The 20495-nt window shown below is 42.5% G+C and overlaps 1 protein-coding gene across 1 annotated transcript in view; it reads left to right on the top strand.

Annotated features, from left to right (window-relative positions):
* The window catches only part of LOC136884946 (uncharacterized), a 535891-nt gene that overhangs the window by 381626 nt on the left and 133770 nt on the right, over positions 1–20495 (top strand). The window contains exon 4 of the mRNA XM_068230060.1: positions 17408–17531. Within this exon, the coding sequence (XP_068086161.1) occupies positions 17408–17531 (124 nt within the window). The remainder of the gene's footprint in view (positions 1–17407; positions 17532–20495) is intronic.

Below are 20495 nucleotides of genomic sequence, written 5' to 3'. Positions count from 1 at the left end.
GTGGGGCTAGGAAAATAACAGATAGGGAATCAGCCACCTGGGCGACTGCCCTAAATACAGATCAGTATTGATTGATTGATTGATTGATTGATTGATTGATTGATTGATTGATTGATTGATTGATTGATTGAAGTAAGCAAGATCATCTGTCCCTAATCAGCCAACTTCAATTGGAACATGCCCTCTCGAACGAATTGGAGCAAACTCGGGCATTTTAAAATACAAGCCTACTCATGCCTGATGGTGGTTGCATACGCAGCAAGGCAAATCTTGGCTCAGTCTTGGTTACCCGTCTCAAGTTCGAAAAATGCACGCCACTACTGTAGATGTTAATATGCTCTGTGCTAAAACCTCTGAAAACTAATCAGATGTACAATGATTCCTTGGTAGGTTTTTCCATCCTCCTGTAAAATTATATTTGTGTATGATCAACGACAGTAAGTGAAGATGGAGTACGTCCCAATCATATTACATAGTACAATTTAATAAGTGGCATACCATGGACATTTGCATGTGTATCTTTTGAAGAAGTGCAGATAATTAATGAAAGAATTCAACCAGATTGAAGAGAAAAGAATATTACGTAGAGAGAAAAATATAAAAGCCACTTTTTATCTGTACCTTCCTCTTAAGATCCTCATGCTTGAGCTAATATGAAGTAAACAAACACGGGATTAAACAAAGAGTATGCTGTTAAATGTGATTTTTTTCATACAAACGTTTATTTGTGCTTTGTAAATGTAATAAGGAACATACCTAGAGGCTTTTCCCCAGCGAGTTTGTAAATTCCGGCCGGACAATTTTGAGAAAACAAGCACACTTCAATTCAACCCATTGTATTCACAGTAGCTTCAAGCGGCTTGCATTTATCAAATTCGTTTGTAGCGATGGCAATTGCTGTTCCCTGTGTTTCAGCAACACGGTTGTTTAGAATTTATGGAATGATTTTGTGTAGATTATCGTCTGAAATGATATTTAGTTTCAGATTCTACATTTCCAGTTTGCTATTCGACTTGTATCTTAACATAGTGAGTACAGTCTGTCCCTTAATAAATTGTTTTTAATGTAATGTATGTGTATGTTGGGTATTCAGCCCGAAGGCTGGTTTGATCCTCTACAGCCGCACCAGCAGCTGTCATAGAGAACCTAGGTGTCACTGAAGAGGCATAATAGGGAAATGAGGAGTGAGGTAGTTTCCCGTTGCTTTCCTCACTGAGCCAGAAGTTTGCTATTACATATCAGCGCACTGAAATGCATGCACCAACCGACCCTATGAACGATACTTTCACACCAACATAACAGGGACTGGCTGCATAAGGATTGGCATTACTAGCATCGCTCATACCTCAGTCACTTTCATATTGGCAAAGACTGTGACAGGTCAATGAAAACAAATTTATTCTAGCCCATGCCAGAATGTATATATAACGAAGACATGATGTAATACTGTTTTGTAATGGTAGAGTAAATGTAATTGATACTTGCATATATAATGTAGTTATTAGTCTAGTTTCGGTTTTTAGGCAGTAATAGGTCAGAGTGCAAACTAATTTGGTTCATAAGAAGTGTCGTCTAGCCCGTTCTTCCGTTATGTAGCAAGAGTAACATAAATCCCAGGGGTCCTGATGAGCCCTACCACTAAAGTATATGCAACACTCATACCACAACCGTTGTGCAAGATAGACTATACTCGTTACCCGCTTCAATAAGGTTGCATTCTAACCTATCAAAACCTCACCCCATGCCACTACAGCCCTAAAGGGCCTTGGTCTACTAAGCGACCGCTGCTCAGCCAGAAGGCCTGCAAACTACGACGTGTCGTGTGGTCAGCACGTCGAATCCTTACGGCCGTTATTCTTGGCTTTCTAGACCGGAGCCGCTGTCTCGCCGTCAGATAGCTCCTCAGTTCTAATCACGCAGGCTGAGTGTACCTCGAACCATCCCTCAGATCTAGGTAAAAATCCCTGACCCTGCCGGGAATCGAACCCGGGGCCTACGGGTAAGAGGCAGGCACGCTACCCCTACACCACCGGACCAGCATATTATCTAACCTATTACTGCCTAAATTTCCGGACTCTAGTTAATACCAATACTATTTGTCAGTCACATTTAATAAGTAGTCTCTTGTATAGGATAAATAGGAATACTGTATGTAGGGTATAAAAAAGCAGTAGGTCTGAAAAATAATGAATTTGTGGAGCATACAAATATATGAGCTTAAACTTCAAAGAAATAACATTAATATGAAATTTGCAAAAAATGTTTGAAATTATTCATATGAATCATTCATTTTATTCCATACTATGACGAATTTGACTTCTTTCCACATACAAAAGTGTACGGAGAATGACCTTTTATGCTTCTGTAGCTACTATTCCGTTCACTTTTATTTAAAGCGTCTCTTATTGGTTGAAATCAGGTACACATACCAACAGCTTCTCTGATTGGACCAATTTTCCCTCCTCGTTTATCATTTGTTTACGTACTTCTTGCCACGGCCATGGGTGGCGACGAGTCATAATTATTTACAATAAATATTTAATTTAAAATAAGTAAATACAAGACATCCCAAAAGAAGGGTATTCAGTCTTGGAATGACAATAAATTCAACGTACATTAAAATCCCAAGCTCATCCACTGTATGGACTCCAACGAACACCATCACAGTTAAGTTCACGCAAAAGTTTCTTGAAGATCACGCAGAAATTTGAAGGAACACAACAGCACGCAAGACTCACTTCGTGGAGAGCTAGGGTTGAACATCTTTGAGAATGGAAAAGACTTCGTGAAGAATTTCCAACTGGACTAAATAGGCTACGCTAGGGTGTTACTAGGTGCAAGACCAATGTGCACAAGTGGGGATATTCTGTGGATTCTGGTTTGTGTGGCTGTGGTGAAGTGCAGACTACGGCCCATCTGCTAGATTGTCATCTTTGTCCTGCCACGTGTACGGAGCAAGAGCTGCTTGAGGCGACAAAGAATGGACTATACGTTGCTCATTTCTGGAGCCCAGTTTATTTTTATTTATTTTCTATAGACATTTTTTGTACATCTTCATATGTAACCCTACTTTTGACACGACAAATAAATTCGAACGTTTGTTAATATAGATACTATGTTAATGGATTCATTGAAATTAAACATGACCAAATGCAGTAAATTAAAGAAATACAGTCCAGAAAAAAGGTCTAGTGCCCCCTGCATTTTCATAAATGTTCAAAATTGTTCAGAGTGATGAGCCTACCTTTAAGTTAAATACTTACAACAGTCGACGCAATTGCACCTGCTGGGTGGCTGAAAATCCATGGACACAAAGTGTTACTTTGTGGAGTCAATCTCTTGTTTTCGCGTTCTATGTTCGTGTTCGCTAGATTTGTAGTATTTTTAGTAATTTAGTGACAGAATTTCAAAAATAGTGACTAGTGACTTTTCTAGAGATTTTAGGAGCCATTTGGAGACAATTCTGACGAATTTGAATGTACTACTTGGTAAAAATAGCATTGCGCTTCACGTGATTCAATTCATGAATCAATGTATTTGCAAAGTAATGTCATCTAAGTACTTGACTGATTCACATGTGTGGAGCAGGAGTTCATACTATTTTCGGAAGGCTTATCCGAGATTGATCATCTCACTCCCATACTCCTGTGAGGGAATAGCCTTGTAGCCTCGTACAGCAACATTCGGGTTTTCAGACAATAAGTATTAATATATGCCATAGTACTCCCGTATTATGCAAGACATGTAGAATAAGTAAGCAGTTTTGACCAATCGTTTCTCGTGATTTCTCCTGATTTTCATATCAAAATCTCCTGATTTTTGGTTTTGTAAAGTTAGCAGGTAATGTGAGAGGATCGCGCCACTGACACCCACGGTGTGTTTCTCGGCATGGCTCTCAAGCCGGACTTGAGCAACACCACCTCGCAAAGCGATGGTACTTTCTGATTGGACGAACATAGTAAATCAAGGCATTTCACTGGCATTTTCAAAAGAGGTCAGGAAGGAAACCAATGTGGTGTTAGATCGTCTATTCGACCGCGAAGTGATCTGATTGGCTAACTTCAGCAGCTGATAAAATGACAAATTATTTATCAGTATGGCCAACCTTGTAACGCATGTACACCCAGTTCACGCTGTTTCCGACCGCCCTGTATATACATCTGTTCCTTGCCAATCAGAAACATAAGATGTTCTTGAACATTTTAGCCGGAAAATCAACAGTTATTTCCATTTTAAAGCTGAATCTATTTTGGAAAACTGTAAGTCGAAGGATGCCGGCCTCGTGGTGTAGGGGTAGCGTGTCTGCCTCCTATCCGGAGGTCCCGGGTTCGATTCCCGGCCAGGTCAGAGAATTTTACCTGGATCTGAGAGCTGGTTCGAGGTCTACTCAGCCTACGTGATTACAATAACAATTGAGGAGCTATCTGACGGTGAGATGGCGGCCCCGGTCTAGAAAACCAATAACGGCCGAGAGGATTCGTCGTGCTGACCACACGACACCTCGTAATCTGCAGGCCTTCAGGCTGAGCAACGGTCGCTTGGTAGGCCATGGCCCTTCGAGGCTGTTGCGCGATGGGGTTTCGTTTTAAGGCAAAAGATCGGCAAGATGTAAATTCAGATTTTACACTTAGGAGGAGAAGAAGACTATGTCCGGCTCCATGCCTAAATAGTTAGCGTACTGGCCTTTGGTCATAGAGGTCGCGGGTTCGATTCCGGGCAGGTTCGGGAATTTTAACCTTAATTGGTTAAATCCGATGGCACTGGGCCTGGGTGTTTGTCTCTGTCGTCTTAGTCATCATTTCATCCTCATCACGACGCGCAGATCCCGTACGGGCGTCAAATCAAATCAAAATATCTGCATCTGGCGAGCCGAACTTGTCCTCGGACACTGTCGGCAATAAAACCATACGCAATTTCATTTTCCCTTCTACAGTTGTCTGGGATCATCATTAATATGCAGCAAGCTCAGTTCTATGGTCTGAACGCAACTCTACGTGGAACGATCTAGTCACTACGCCGTATTTATGCGGTGGTTTGAAGCGTTACATGTTGTGAATGGATGAATATATAGAGGATATTTCAAGAAATCTAAAAACCCACTCAGGAATCGAATGCGGGTCCTCTGAACCGAAGGCTTCCATGCTCACATCTAACGACGAACCAAGAACAACATAACATACTCCACAAGAGCATCTGCTTGATCTTTGATCTATAACCCCACCTTTTGGGTTTCCAATCCAGTGACTGGCGTGCCTCGACTGATGCACAAGAGAGATAGAATTATAGTGCGCCCCAACAAACACACAAGTTATTGGGTAAATATACGGCAAGAAAGACAAACGAATTAAATTTCTCTTTGAGTCTGCAAATCGACCTGAGGAGCAGCCCGCCACACACACGTCACCGACTGTTGTTCGCAAAAGAAAAAAGTACGGCCCTTTTACAGAATAAGGAATAACTTCGAGAATATACTAAAGATGTCAAGGGTCTCCTTCAAGATGGCATATCTCAGAAAATGTTGTGATCAGGGCTGTAATAATCACTATTGATTTAAGCCTACTAGGGAGCGCTGATGACTAGTTCTTTTTGAATGCTCGCTTCCCTTCCCAGTACCTCTTGAGTCCTGTTATTAGACATTCGTTTCTTTACTGTGAAAGTGTTTGGCGAGATTTAACAACTTTTGGTAGCGGAGACCTCGAGTTTACCATTTTACAAAAATTAGGGCGGTCTGAGACATCAGTATCCGAAATTCCAGCGAAAGCTAAATTATTGTTGCTTTTTACTTCATTTAGCCTAAGCCTGCCGTTGTCCAATCTCAGAAGGTGCCCGTAGAACTTCCGTCGCATGCTAGTGTTAGCCGTATCCAGCTGTTGGTACAGTTCAGAGTTCTCTTTCAGTCGGTTCGGCAGCACTCTTGGTCTACGAATTTTCTGGAGGGTACGTCTTTCGACCTTTTTCCAAGTCGTCCATGGCGCCTTTCTTGTTGATCCATAAGGTATCCGCGGCATATAAGAACTGTGGTCTGACAAAAGCTTCGTAATGGCATATTTTGGCGTTCATCGAAATAATAATAATAATAATAATAATAATAATAATAATAATAATAATAATAATAATAATAATGAATTAAACACTGATGGACATTTTGAGAGAATATGGCATTGATCAAAAAACACTCAACTTGCTTAACTTAACACTAACAAACACCATATCCAAAGTGAAATTTCGAGGAGAGATCAGCAAACCCTTCCAGATAAAAACAGCTCTGAGCCAGGGTGACATTAAAAATAAACATGTCAAACCCAAGTGTTTTTGGCCTTTGCTAATGATTTGGCACTCTTTCGCTGAGACAGAACAGGAAGCAATAACACAGATACATGAACTACAGGAGATAGCCGAGAAAACAGGTTTAAAAATCTCCTTCATAAAAACAAGATGATGAGCACGCACAGGAATTATGTGAAAAGAACAATGAAGACGAAATATGGCGAAGTGAAGGTCACAAAGCAGTTTAAATACCTCCCAGAGATGATCAGTAGCAACGGTATGGATAAAGAGGCCGTGGAAAATAGGAGACTTAAGTAGGAGAGGCTAAACACTGCCACCAAAGCCATTTACAACAAGAAGAATCTTTCCATTAATGCCAAACTAAGACATTATGATGCTGTAGTAAAACCAGTGATTCTGTATGGGGTGGAAACAGAAACACTAACGAACCTGGAAAAACTACTAAAGATTGAAATGAGAATATTTACGGCCCAAGAGTGGTAGAGGGAAACTACAGATTACGATCAAATAAGGAGATATACAAAAGAAGAGAAGACCTGGAAACAACAATAAGGAAAGGACGGCTGGGATTCTATGGACACATGGTCGGAATGGATCCAGCAAGGTTAAATAAACAATTTTTTAATAAAATATACTACTTGAAGAGCCAGGGGGGATAGGCCAAGCAGATGAAGGAAGAACTCGAGAGGTTAGAAATTGCAGATGAAGAATGTCGTGATAGAGACCAATTCAGGAAAAGACTTTCCAACATAAAAGTTCTTGTGGAAGAAAAGAAAGAAAGCAGAGGGGGAAGATGGACTGAAGAGAAAAGAGCGCAACATTCTGAAAGAATGAAGGCACTGTGGAGAAAGAGGAAGGAAGAAGGGATGATAAGAACGAAGTGAAGTGGTATTGGCGTGGTCCTAAGATTGGCCGGTTCTCAGGAAAGAAAGAAAGAAAGAAAGAAAGAAAGAAAGAAAGAATTAAACTATTTCATTACAGTGGCGGTAGTCGGGATGGTGGTGATTGTTGTTTTAAGAGGAAGTTCAACTAGACAACCATCCTACATAACACTAATAAGCGAGAAAAAATGGAAAGGATCGCACACTTCAAAAAAGGAAAGTATCGGCCAAAGGAAGACGAGGGTCACGAAGGGCATAAAAATGAAAGACTCCGCAGGCCTCACAGCCTAATACCGTCGAGGTCGTAAAAGAGCAAGAGTTGACTAAAGGAGGTCCGATAGGGTAGATGAAAGTGAGTAGTGAGTAAGTGGAAACAATGCCAGGACTCAGCAATGGACCACGTGGTCACCAAGTTAAGAGCCCCAGTCGCCTCTTACGGAGAGCAGGGGATGCCGTGGGTGTTATTCTACCTCCCGCACCTAGAGGGGGAATATAGTTTGTGAGCCGTAGGAAGTCAATGCTCTTCACGGCTCTTCCCGATACTCTGATTATTTGTAGAGTGGATCTCTTTCCGTTTCTCTTCCCCTTAGTTGCGCTTCGAAACAGTAATCATCGCCGTCGTTATGCTTGCTTCAAACTAATCACTTACACAAACTATATACTGCGCCAACCTTAAGGAGGTTTTGCGAAGTATATTCTGGTTCTCAACTCATCAATCACTTCTGGATGGCTGCAATGTTTCTGTGCTATCTCATTTTGCAGCAGTGTTTTCAAAAGGGGGGGGGGGGAAGAAATTACACAGTGACAAATCAGGAAAATAAGGAGGAAAGGAGCGTTGAGAGATATGATAGAAATGCTCAAAGCTGTCCATAAAGCTAAGTCAGAAAATGCCAGAAGGAGGTCTCTAGGGATTCTTAGAAGAACATCTGAAAATTTCGGCAGCAATATATTGATTTCAGGAGAGGCTTTTGTTTTCCTCCATCACCAGTTATGGAACGTTTGGCATAGATCAGGCCTCGCCAACTTGTTGTAAGGTGTGATATACAAGACCAGCCGTGAGTTACAACCTTTACTTCCCGCTTCTTAGGGCGGCAAAAAGAGAAAATTGCTATTTTACATTCTACTCTACTTTCCTAGCATTTTCCCACATTCTTGGATCGCCACTAATGGGGATTAGCCCCGCTTTACTGCCGAATGCCCTTTCTGATAGTCTTCTGAGTTCTACATTAGAGAACTTAGTATCTCAGACAGATTTCACAGGCAAACAAAGTCGCAATACTTTAAACAATCGACCCAATAATAATTCTGTAATCGATCGGTCGATCGCAGTCGACATGGTAGTCAGGCCTGACATGCGTGGTACAAAGCGCCCCGACAATATTATGAACGCAGCACTGCAGTACTTAGTAACTTGCTTTCCGGGCACCCTACACCAACGACAGGCTGATCTATGTGGGCAGGTCATATGAGATCGAGCCGCGCAGAGCAGCGACCAGCCTACCATCGGCTGTCCTCTAAACTGCAAGAAGTGTGCGCTGATAAATGTTACGCAAGTTTTACTTTGTACAAGAAGTGACCGGCTCTCATTTGCTCAACGGCAGAACACAGAAATTCCGTTAAGTGCTCGTCTTCGCGGACAAGAACTTAGAGTCGTGATAGATTGGATTGGGGAGGAGTACTCCTTACTGCCATTCCACTTCCAACAATCAAAAAGTCAGGAGATTTTTCTGCTTCGCTTTTATGAGACTTAAGACCTTTTTAAACGACATCTTCTGCCCCATTTTCACGAGCTATGGATCCAATATATTTACAATGTGACTAAGATAAAATAACTTCGTGATTTCTTCCGTTCTTTATAACACAGTTTGGGACGCTAGTACGAACAATCTTCGAATAGAGGTCGAGAGCTGAGTTCGTGTTCATCACATGATGGTTATTTATATTTTATTTATATCGTGTCAGAAGCATACATAAGTTTAAAATTAAACATAAGGAAAAACGTAAAACATAACATAAATACTCCAATGGCGAAGAGCCACATTAAACTATGTGAGCCCAAAACCTTGCAACATCAAGTGCATTTGGCTTCGCTTTAACCAGGTCTTCTGTTGTGCAGCTGAATGGGCATGAACTGCATTGCAGCAAATGGGCTGTGGTCTGCTCTTCTCCACATACACACAAGGTACTGTCCACTTCGAAACCCCATTTCTTCTGGTTTACCCTGCACCGCGTAACACCAGAGCGCAGTCTGTTCAGTGCTCTCCAATTCACCCAATCTGTGACATGGCCAGGAGGGAGTTCCTCTTTTGGGGTCATCCATTGACTGATCCTCGTATGTTGACTCCTGACGCGCCATTCTAGAATTCTTGCTTGCTGCGCTGTTCCTGCAAGTGTTTCGGTTACTCTCAAGAAGCTTTTCCTAGACTTAAGCCGCTGGCGTGGTGGCTCATATCCAAACAAAGGGTGGGCTTCCGATGTCAACACCTTTCTCTTTTCTTTCTTGGCTGCCACTTCACGGCGAATATCGGGAGGTGCTATCCCTGCAAGGCAATACACTTTTTCCAAAGGTGTAGGTCTCAAACATCCAGTAATAATGCGGCAGGTTTCGTTGAGTGCTACATCAACTGCTTTGGTATGGCAAGATTTGTACCACACCGGACATGCGTATTCAGCTGCGGAATAGCAGAGTGAAAGGGCAGATGTCCTCACTGTGTCTGGTTGTGCTCCCCAAGATGTTCCAGTTAGCTTCCGCACAATATTGTTTCTAGCAGCCACTTTCTGCTTGATGTTCAAACAATGTTTTCTGTAGGTTAAGGCACGATCCAGAGTGACTCCGAGGTACTTCGGGGTAGGATTGTGTTGTAATGATATGCCTTGCCAAGTGACCTTCAGAGTTCGGGAAGCTTCTCTGTTGTTTAGATGGAAAACACAGGTTTGCGTCTTAGTTGGGTTTGGTGTTAGTTGATTCTTCATGTAATAGCCAGCAAGAGTGTCTAGAGCTGTGGACAATGTTTGTTCAATCGCCTCGAAGTTATCCCCCTGAGATGTGATGACACAATCATCAGCATAGATGAAACTATTCGTCCCGGCAGGAAGAGGCTGATCATTTGTGTAAATATTGAAAAGCATTGGTGCCAACACGCTTCCCTGAGGTAGTCCGTTCTTCTGTATCCTCCACCTGCTTCTTTTTCCCTGGAACTCAACGAAGAAACTTCGATTTTGAAGTAGGTTTCTAATGGCACAAGTCAGATGGAAGTATTACATTTTTCTTATTATTCCTTAGAAAGCTTTTCATAAATTTAAAAACTGCGAACATCTAAGCCAAGCCAAGTACAGATATCTCGACAATCCGCTCGCACTGCCGCAATTCAGCTTCTCCAGCGAGCTGGGTTTCCTTGCTGGCGCAAAAGAGAGCTACCCAAGCGAAATTTAAGTCGCTTGGTTGACGCATGGACTTGAAGCTTCCTTGTCTTGGGAGCGGGGCGGGGCTGTTGATCCTCCCCAGACAGCAATTTACGGCGACAGGCCAGATAGCTTGGATAAGGCATGTTAGTTTTAATACCTGACACTCGAAGTATTCAGCGCCACACGCTAGAGGCTACAAGAAGAATATCAGCATGTTAACGGTATAGCCACTTGCACATCGCCCTGCTGATAAAAATAGAGCCCGTTTATGAAATCAATTGTAATACAGAAGAAGATAAATGTTTGGAACTCGGAATGTATAAAGTTTTTTCGAGCGATTCATTGATGGTACGTGTAGAATATGTTCTCCGATAGCCGCAGAAAACTATTTAGGTTGCCCAGCATGAACAAAGAGTTAAGCGCGAATTAAAATAGCTTTTTGCTAGTTGCTTTACGTCGCACCGACACAGATAGGTCTTATGGCGACGATGGGACAGGGAAGGTCTAGGAGTGGGAAGGAAGCGGCCGTGGCCTTAATGAAGGTACAGTCCCAGCATTTGCCTGGGAAACCACGGAAAACCATCTTCAGGGCTGCCGACAGTGGGATTCGAACCTACTATCTCGCGAATACTGGATACTGGCCGCACTTAAGCGACTGCAGCTATCGAGCTCGGTCGAATTAAAATAATTCTGTATTTGGTTGTCTGGGATGGTGGTATATAGTGAATTTTTGTAGTGTTCCTCTTGGATTATAGATAACGGTTTCGCGAGTTCTCTGGCATTCTTCATTAATATAACGTGTGTCGTGACGAATACTTTCCCTCGTCTGCCGTTGACGCGCGTACACTCAGTAAGCGAGTGAAACCATAACATTTCCGCGACGGTAAAATACCAGTCAAATTTTGCTGATTCAGTTTAGGTTAGGCTTTTTTAAGTTAAAAACAAGTAGTCCCAGTGTATTTCTGTGAAAACTATGACTGTACTACCACGAAGCGTCGCCGAGTGAAACTGTGCAAGTACATTGTTTAAAATCTGCTCTAGAGTAACTTATGATGGTGGTGTCACCGCCGTGCATCTCAATTCGGAAACATGTGCGAGTGGGTGGTTGAAAATATTCTTGAAAGACCTTTCTCAGGTAGACCTTTCCACGAAAAGTACAGCCTTACAAAATGGTGATGTTCACTTTACAGAGTGTAGTGCGGGCTACGATTGCTTGCAGCTGGGGTAACGAACGTGTTCACCGCACGCCACTGGTGATGATGTCCTCCGCTACCGCCTTGCAGGCATTTTAGTGTTTCACGTAATATTAAATAAATCTACCTCTCCTGGTGAGACCCAGTGTTTACAATAAACCGTATGGAATAGAATACTTCCATCCCCTAGTTCCGAATCGCCTGAAACTAGGGAGCGAGCCTTCTTTTATTGCAATTCATTAAATTCGATACATGCAATTCATTCCCCTTCTTACAATCATTTTACTACACTAAGTATTATTTATTTTGTCCTAGACGTTAACAGTGTTATTATTAGGACTCGGAAGTTTAATATCTATAAATTGCCAAGGGGATACGGAGCCGCCTATCTTACCAATGTTAAGCAGGAGAATCTGGATCTTCCTGTGATTCGTACAGGTCTTCTAGCTTCCGTTTAACCTTGTCCCTGGATTGCCTAGACTTTTTCTGCACTTCCCGATCCGTTCATTCTGCTTTCTATAGTCTTTCTCGGTCCATCTCCTTCATGGCATTTACACAATTCCTTCCAATTTTCAACCCCAACTCCTATAATACCATGCATTTAGCAATGTGTCTTTCTTTTCTTGAAAAAAAAGATTACTTCTTGGTATAACTTAAGTTACTGAATATTCACAGCTAATTACCTCGAATCACATCAAAAATAAAAACCTCTAAGTATTAACCATAAAAAACATGTCAAGGAATACACAAAGAATTAAACAAAAGACAATCAAAAACAGTGCAGTCTAGCCACCACAGAATTAAATGGTAAAGAAAGTGCTCTTGGTTGCAAAAAGTCCCTACATCCTAGCCTTTCATAAGCGCGAAGTTATGGCATTGTAATTCAATTCAGTTTCACAGCCATTACTGACGATTTTCTCTTGTTAGTGCAAATTTAAATTTAAATTGTAGCAACTTTTAATGGTTAAACTATAATGTATTGCCCAGCATTTTAAAGATCATAGTTCAGAGATTCATAAAATACCTATAAAAGTGTTTTTGACAAATTTGACCTTTCCGTATCCTCTATAACAAGACCTAAAAATGTCCAGGAAAAAGGACCTAACCACCGGCAAAAAGGACGTCAAATTCGATCCAAATCCATTCATAATTTTAGTTTTAATGATATAATTATTGAAGGAACATAATGTTTTAAAGTACAAAATTCCGGTGGTATGTAGCATGCAGTGCATAAATATGAGTGAAATATTTCTTCATTTAGACATATGATATATTTTTATATTAACATAATTTAAAGAAAGTAATTCCTTGTTCTTTAAAATAAAAGTACTTGCGGATTTTTTCCGCCTAGAATGAATTCAGGGAATCCGTAATGGACATCCTGGAGAAAGAAATTGAAATTGGTATAAATGGAATTGGTTTTGCAGTATGTCCCAACAGTCATCTCCAGGTTCTTAGGTGTAAAGGATCGTCGCTTTTCAGACACCACCTTGCCAAACCTCGATAAAATTCTCTCCACACCAACGGATGATAAGGGTTCATAATTGAAGCAAGTAAGATCTCTCTCTTCAAAAACACTCACATAGAAGGTTCAAAAATGGCTGTCACGGCCGCAGATCTTAAAATATCGGGAATAGTGCCATCTTCTGGGTGGTTAGGCCATGTGCGTTTGCAGAATTTCGCGCAGAGGTGCCATTTGGGCTCATCAGTCGGCTGACACGCCCCTCCTAGACTCTGCCGAGCAGTGGCAGACGGTAACGCCGTCTCTCAGGCCGGAAGATTTGTTACGCTGAAGAAGATGCACGGAGAAGGTGAGGGGGTTGGCGGCCGTGGCCTACCCGGCATTCGTCTTGGTGCAGGAGAATGGAAAAGCACAGAAAACCATTCTCAGGACAGCCGACGGTTTGAGCCAGCCGTGGGGTCCAGCCATGTCTCCATTCCTACTTTTCCTTTAATGCTTTCATTCCTCACCCTGAAGGGATGAGGCGGGCCACCCAGACGGCAACACCCTCTCTCTCTGGCCGGGTGGATAGACTAAGTACGTGGTCCCGCCGTGTTAGCAAGTAGAGATTGCTAACCCGCTACAGGAGAAGTGAATTCTCCGTTTACATAAATATGTACTCCCCATGGAGATGCAATTCCAAAAGTGGAGATTTTACCGACATAAAAATATTCTCCTTTCAATATTTTACTTATCTTGCACATAATTTGATACCCCTGGTGGTTTCAAACACTAGTTTCATTTTTTTCATTTTCATTTACATTATTTTCAGATAGGATTCATATATATGTATTTACTAGAGTAAAGATGTTCAAGAGGTGATGGATAAACTGATAATTATTCGAGTTGAGAATGGAGAGTAAAAATGTAGTCGAAAGATGAAGTTGCAAAAAAGCATTAAGGCCTTAAGAAAGGCTAAAAATGACCAAGGCGAAGAACGGCGAAAAAGGAAGAAAGGGCAAATAGAACCCACAATTTTCTTGCCTGCAATCACCCAGAATGAATGTATATTAAGTTGGACCTCTTGTTCTGACACACACAAAAAGGATTTTCCATCAACTTCCAAGCCCTATTTTTATTATACAGTCTAGGACAACGTGTAATCTTCCCTTTGCGTAGTTTAATTAGTGCTTACTAATGTGCCACAAGTCTCACAGAATTATACCTTACCTTTATACCAGGCGACTCATGAGCGTCGTACTTTCGACTTACAATTGTCCCGCATGCAGTAGTGCTGCATGGGATGCCTAATCGCTTTTTTCGAAGGAGTGCTACAATGTGCTGTATTGTGAATGTTGTTAAACAAATAGCAGTTATTTTACTGAGCATGTTCCATAACGTGTAGACATTCCACTCTATAAAGGAGTTGTTGTATGAAACAAAAGCTAATAATGTGCGGTGAAATACGTGTGTTGAAGTCGGACGTCTGTTTGGAGCTCCGACTAGATTCTCCATGGATCAAAATGATATCTGTGTATTCGTCGTTGCTGAACACAACAGCCATTGCCGATATGCAGACAGCAAATGTAGTGCTGCTGTACACTAGTACATACACCAGCTTAGTACTATGCGGTCGTAAACGAGGTTTACTAATCCAAGGGGTTGCATTAGACGCGAAGCGCTTAGGAACATGCTGCGAGCGACCGTCCGGTTGTTATCTCTTTATATTCTAACGTAATCTGCCTGCTGGCAGTAGTACCCCTGTGAAATCAGTTAGTAGACATCCCATTTATCATTTGTGCATGCGGAGCATTTATAATTAGAAAGTACGGCGCTTGCGACCTACCTGGTATATGAATGATACACTGACTGACTGGCTGACTGCCCGAATGAATGAATGAATGAATGAATGAATGAATGAATGAATGAATGAATGAACGGATGGATGGATGGATGACTGAGTGAAAGGACGCAGAGTGCTGAGCGAGTGATAAGTGGATTATCGGCACACTTCATCCGGATGCATTTTCACCCAAGTGCTGAATCGGCCGACCTCGGCAATCTTCGAGATTCGTACTGGCAACCTTTAAAACACAAACTATTAATCGCTTAAGCATCGTTGTGCGACATCTGGCGTACACTTTACGTACTATTACTGTTGTTGTTTACACAGCAAAGCCAAACAATAGAATTCATGCTAGGAACAAGATTCGCATCGAGAAATGTTATGTTATATAATGTGTATGTGACACAGTTGTTGGCTTAAGATAATAACAGTTTAGAAACTTTATATTCTCGATTCAATTCAGATTACATTTTCATTTAGTTGGCATCACTACCGGAACTGGGACAGCTCCCTCCTTACTCCTCACCCCCGTACTAAAATGCATCCAGATAAAGTGTGCCGATAATAGGTAGTACGTAGGTGAGTGCGTCAACCGAACGTGGAGCAATATCGATGCACTATAGGCAGGTGCCAATGCCGTATTAAAGTGAACGCAATACAGACAGGAAACAATAACCATAACGTAATTCAGTAAACTATATGTGCTAGAACAATGTGTACCTTTCTCAGCCTTGCCCTTAGAATTGACGATAGGAAAGCGACAGATATGAACGCTGGTAGTATCATTCCTTATGAAGGCAGACCCTGTGATGAATGGTGTCAAAACGTTACTCATAGGGACGGTTGTTGCGTGCATTTTAGTGGATTTGACAGACTGATATGCAATAACAACTTCTGGCTCTGTGAGGAAAGAAACGGAAAAATGTTTCTCTCCTCATTTCTCTAGTGCACCTCTTCAGTGACGAAGAGGCCATCTGTGACAGATGATTGTGAAGGTGTTGAGAATCTAACCAAACTTCGGGCTGCGTAGTCAACATACCGGGTGTCCACAATTAAACAGACGGGGTTGAGCGGGCACAGCGCAGTCTGTACTGCTCGTAGGAGTCTGAAAATTCGTAGATATGCTAACAAACCAATGCGCTCACGAATTATGCCACAAAAAATATCAGTTCCAACTCTTGCCACCAGGCGAGAATATGGCGCCGTAAGCAGTCAGAGGTGCATTTTTACAACTTGTTTTACGTCGCACCGACACAGATAGGTCTTATGGCGACGATGGGATAGGCCTAGGAGTGGGAAGGAAGCGGCTGTAACCTTAATTAAGCACATAGCTGGTGTGAAAACGGCAAATCACGGAAAACCATCTTCAGAGCTGCCGAGAGTGGGGCTCGAACCCACTATCTCCCGCATGCAAGCTCACAGCTGCGAGCCCCTAACCGTACGACCAACTCCCCCGGTACCATAAGGTGCAGTATTTCTTAACTCTGACGGTCAGTTTATTTGTGACGCATATTGATTCCTTTCTGCTGCGAGAAACCTCCAGTAACGACCGCATCATCACTAGGCATTTTCCAAATGCGTGGCCTTCAAGATCCCCCGACCTGAATCCATGTGACTTCTGCTTGTGGGAATATTTGAAGGATCGTGTCTGTCAGTGACATATCCGGTCTCTGCCTGATCTAAAGGTTAGCATACAACGACATGTCGTTCTGATTTCACCCGATATCCTGCGGGCGACTGTCGACCATGCCGTGTTATGTTGCTGAGTGGGGAGGCCATATTGAACATTTGTGTAACCATACGTCTTAATAAACATGGCAAAACCTCCATTATCATGTGTTTCATCTTTCATGCCTTTTTTCTACGACCCTACTATTGCTTCGAACGCCATATTTCGCCTGGTGGCAAGACGTGGAACTAATATTTTTGTGGCGAGCGCATTTCAGACTCATACGATGAATACAGCCCGCGTTTTACCGCACTTAAACACAGTCAGTTTAATTGTGGGCACCAAACACATTTCAACGAGGAGAAAATTACGCAACTTCTAATACTTCTTTTACAGATATTGAAACAGTCACTTTTCAATCTAGACTAACCGTTACCTTAGTCCCTCATGGTTGTGTACAGTCCAAACAATCCAACTAACATTGGAGAAAAATTATCGTCCTAGTATATGTTATTGTGCGCGATGCTATTAACGTTTCCCCATCCTGACTGGATTGGTCTCCTTCCCCAGCAGTGCAGCCACCCGCCCACAATATCCCGTCCACCCCATACTGCTGCCAATCCTCCCCTACCAGGCCACCCTACAGCCATCCTGAGTGACGGTGCTTAGTACTCTCTGTTGCAGACTGTCGTGGAGGCCTGCCAGAAGAAGCGCCAATGTAAGTTCCAGACGTCGCCCAAGACGTTCGGTGGTGACCCGTGTCCTGGCGTCCGCAAGTACGTGGAAGTTGCCTACAAGTGCCGTCCATGTGAGTATTAACACTAGCAGTAAGGAGTGATTTAAGTATGAGCCCTCATGGTTATGTAACCCGCATTTCAATTCTGTAGAAGTTGTTGCCCACAGCACAAAAACCCTGGGGCTTACGCAAAACTTTCGGCAAATGCGTACAGCGGGTCATGGACGCTTACGCCTAGTTTATGCGATGCCAGTTGCTGAGACAATTGTTGGCGACAGTTGTCCTCTAAGTAATGCGGGTATTTGCTGACCAGTCCAGTTGAACGAGAACCCGTTCACATGAGGAAGCTATTGCCACGGCAGTAGATGACGAGAAATGGCTTAGTGCGCAGCGTCTGTAGTGTCCCGTGATAAATTAAATGTATTTTGTAATGTTATGTGCCGGTAATTCATTGGTGAATCACCCAAAGTTTTGACCTCAGTCACACCGAATCATATGATGTCAATTTTATCAATAATCTCAGAAAGTGCCGCTTGAAGAGCATTTTCGTCTTTCTACAAGGTCTTCGTGTTGGTCCCACAAACATCGTCGTGCAGCTCAACGAATTTTGCGATAGTATCGTCACCACCACTTTGAAACCAGATTTACGCGAACAGCCTGTAAATAATTTAAAAATTGAAGTATTTTCATTAACAAGACCACGCAGGCGGTTGGATCTGTCGGTTGACACAAATGAACTGGCACAAAATAAATATACAGCTACTGGCCTGGCACGTTCACACGGCGCCAAGTGTCCCGACAATACTGAGCTCCGGGTGGTGGGAGTTGCGACTGGGCCCGGTTGGTTGACCTCAGTCTACTGGAGACAACCGATTGCCTAGACAACTGGACCGAGGTGTTCACACGTAGACAGTAATTGTAAGCTAATTAACTGTCTTCTGACAATTGTCTCATCAACTATCATGGTGTGAAGTAGGCATTAGGCATCCCTCGCTGTTGCTATACAGGCTGTCCACAGCGAGAGAATATAAGTGAATCTGGACAGAAAACCAGACGTCTTCTCGTTCGTGCAGTCCAGACGCCAGGCGGATGTTTAGATCATGTGCTGTGGTTCGCGAGCTAACGTGGGGGTTGTTCTCAGCTGCGTTATTCAGAACTTCTCCATTATACCGATTGAGTTGGCCGTGCGGTTATGTGCGGGCTGCTGTGAGCTTGTATTCGGTCAATAGTCATGGTCCCCTTCCATTTTTTCACAAGTGGCTTTACGGCGCACCGACACAGATAGGTCTTGCGGCGACGATGGGATAGGAAAGGGCTAGGAGTGGGAAGGAAGAGGTCGTGGCCTTAATCAATCAATCAATCAATCAATCAATTCAGGTACAGTTCCGGCATTTGCCTGGTTTTAAATGGGAAACCACGGAAAACCATCTTCAGGACTACCGACACTGGGGATCGTACCCACTATCTCCCGAAAACTGGAATCTGGACGTACTTACGCGACTGTATCTATCGAGCTATGTACCTTTCATTTTCAATTAGTCATATGTTCTTTTGGTCAGCCTGTCATTTCTCAGGCTGGGAAGATTACTGTACAGTTTCAGTAACATTTTTCTGAAAGTGTCTGCGATATTTTTAGAATGCCGATATAGCTAATGACGGTTCATTTTCATCGATATCCACTCTGCGCAGACTGGAGCGAAACCTTTTTCTGAGAATTTTCCTTGCTTGCTTTTCTACGTCTTCTGTTAGTCATCTGCGTCTCCGATACCTATAACTCATTATTATTATTATTATTATTATTATTATTATTATTATTATTATTATTTCTTAATCTGTTTACCCTTCAGGGTTGGTTTTTCCCTCGGACTTAGCGAGGAATCCCACCTCTACCGCCTCAAAGTCAGTGTCCTGGAACGTGAGACTTTGGGACGTAGGGATCCAAGTAGGAAGGAGGACCAGTCCCTCGCCGCCCAGGCAGCCTGGCCTGCCATACTGAACAGGGGCCTTGTAGAAGATGGGAAGATTGGAAGGGATAGGCAAGGAAGAGGAAAGGAAGTGGCCGTGGCCTTAAGTAACGTACCATCCCGGCATTTGCCTGTAGAAGTGGTGGGAAACTACAGAAAACCACTTCGAGGATGACTGAGGTGGGAATCGAACCCACCTCTACACATTTGACCTCCCGAGACTGAGTGGACCCCGTTCCAGCCATCGTACCACTTTTCAAATTTCGTAGCAGATCCGCGAATCGAACCCAGGCCTCCGGGTATGGAAGCTAATCACGCAACACCACAGAGCGGACAATATTATTATTATTATTATTATTATTATTATTATTATTATTATTATTATTATTATTATAGCAGTTTCTCGCTGGCTCCGCCCACAATGTACAAAGTAGGGTGGTGTTCGTTACTATCCTCACGAGTGTATTTGCAAAGTTTCGAGTTAATGAAATAAAACACATGATCTGCTGTGGTAATAGAATGTAATAGTATGTCAACAAAACACTTGAAAAGACATCACACAAAGAAATTGAATTAAACGTTCCTTCGAATAACACTACGCGCCGAACTGTTAAAAAGTCCTTCAAAGATCTTCGTCATGGAGACAAATGTACTCATAACTTTTCTCACAATCTACCCATTTAAGTAGTTATTACCTCAAAGGAAAGCGATTGATCCACTGAGTGTTCTTAGGCCAAAACGAACTCCGTACCTCAATTAGAACCAAAGAGATGACTGCTTTGAAGAGACAAAAATTGAACAAATCAAATAATTTGAGGAAGGCGGAAGTTAAGTGATTTATAGTACCTGATAACAAATCTGTGCATGAATACCTTTCAGTTAAAAAAAGAATGAAGTAAATCGATCGGATAGAATGGCCGGACTGACTGACTTTAGTTTTTATCATTTTTTAATATATACATATTATTATTGATCGCCTTATAAACAGTAACGTAATACCACTGGTTTCTCCAGCGAGGTCCGCTTGTACGTGCCACAACGTGTTGCACATAAAGTTTCCACCGACGAACAA

This window comes from Anabrus simplex, chromosome 13 (assembly GCF_040414725.1).
Source record: "Anabrus simplex isolate iqAnaSimp1 chromosome 13, ASM4041472v1, whole genome shotgun sequence".
In the NCBI taxonomy this organism is placed as follows: domain Eukaryota; kingdom Metazoa; phylum Arthropoda; class Insecta; order Orthoptera; family Tettigoniidae; genus Anabrus; species Anabrus simplex.
This window is presented reverse-complemented; position numbering and strand designations above follow the sequence as displayed.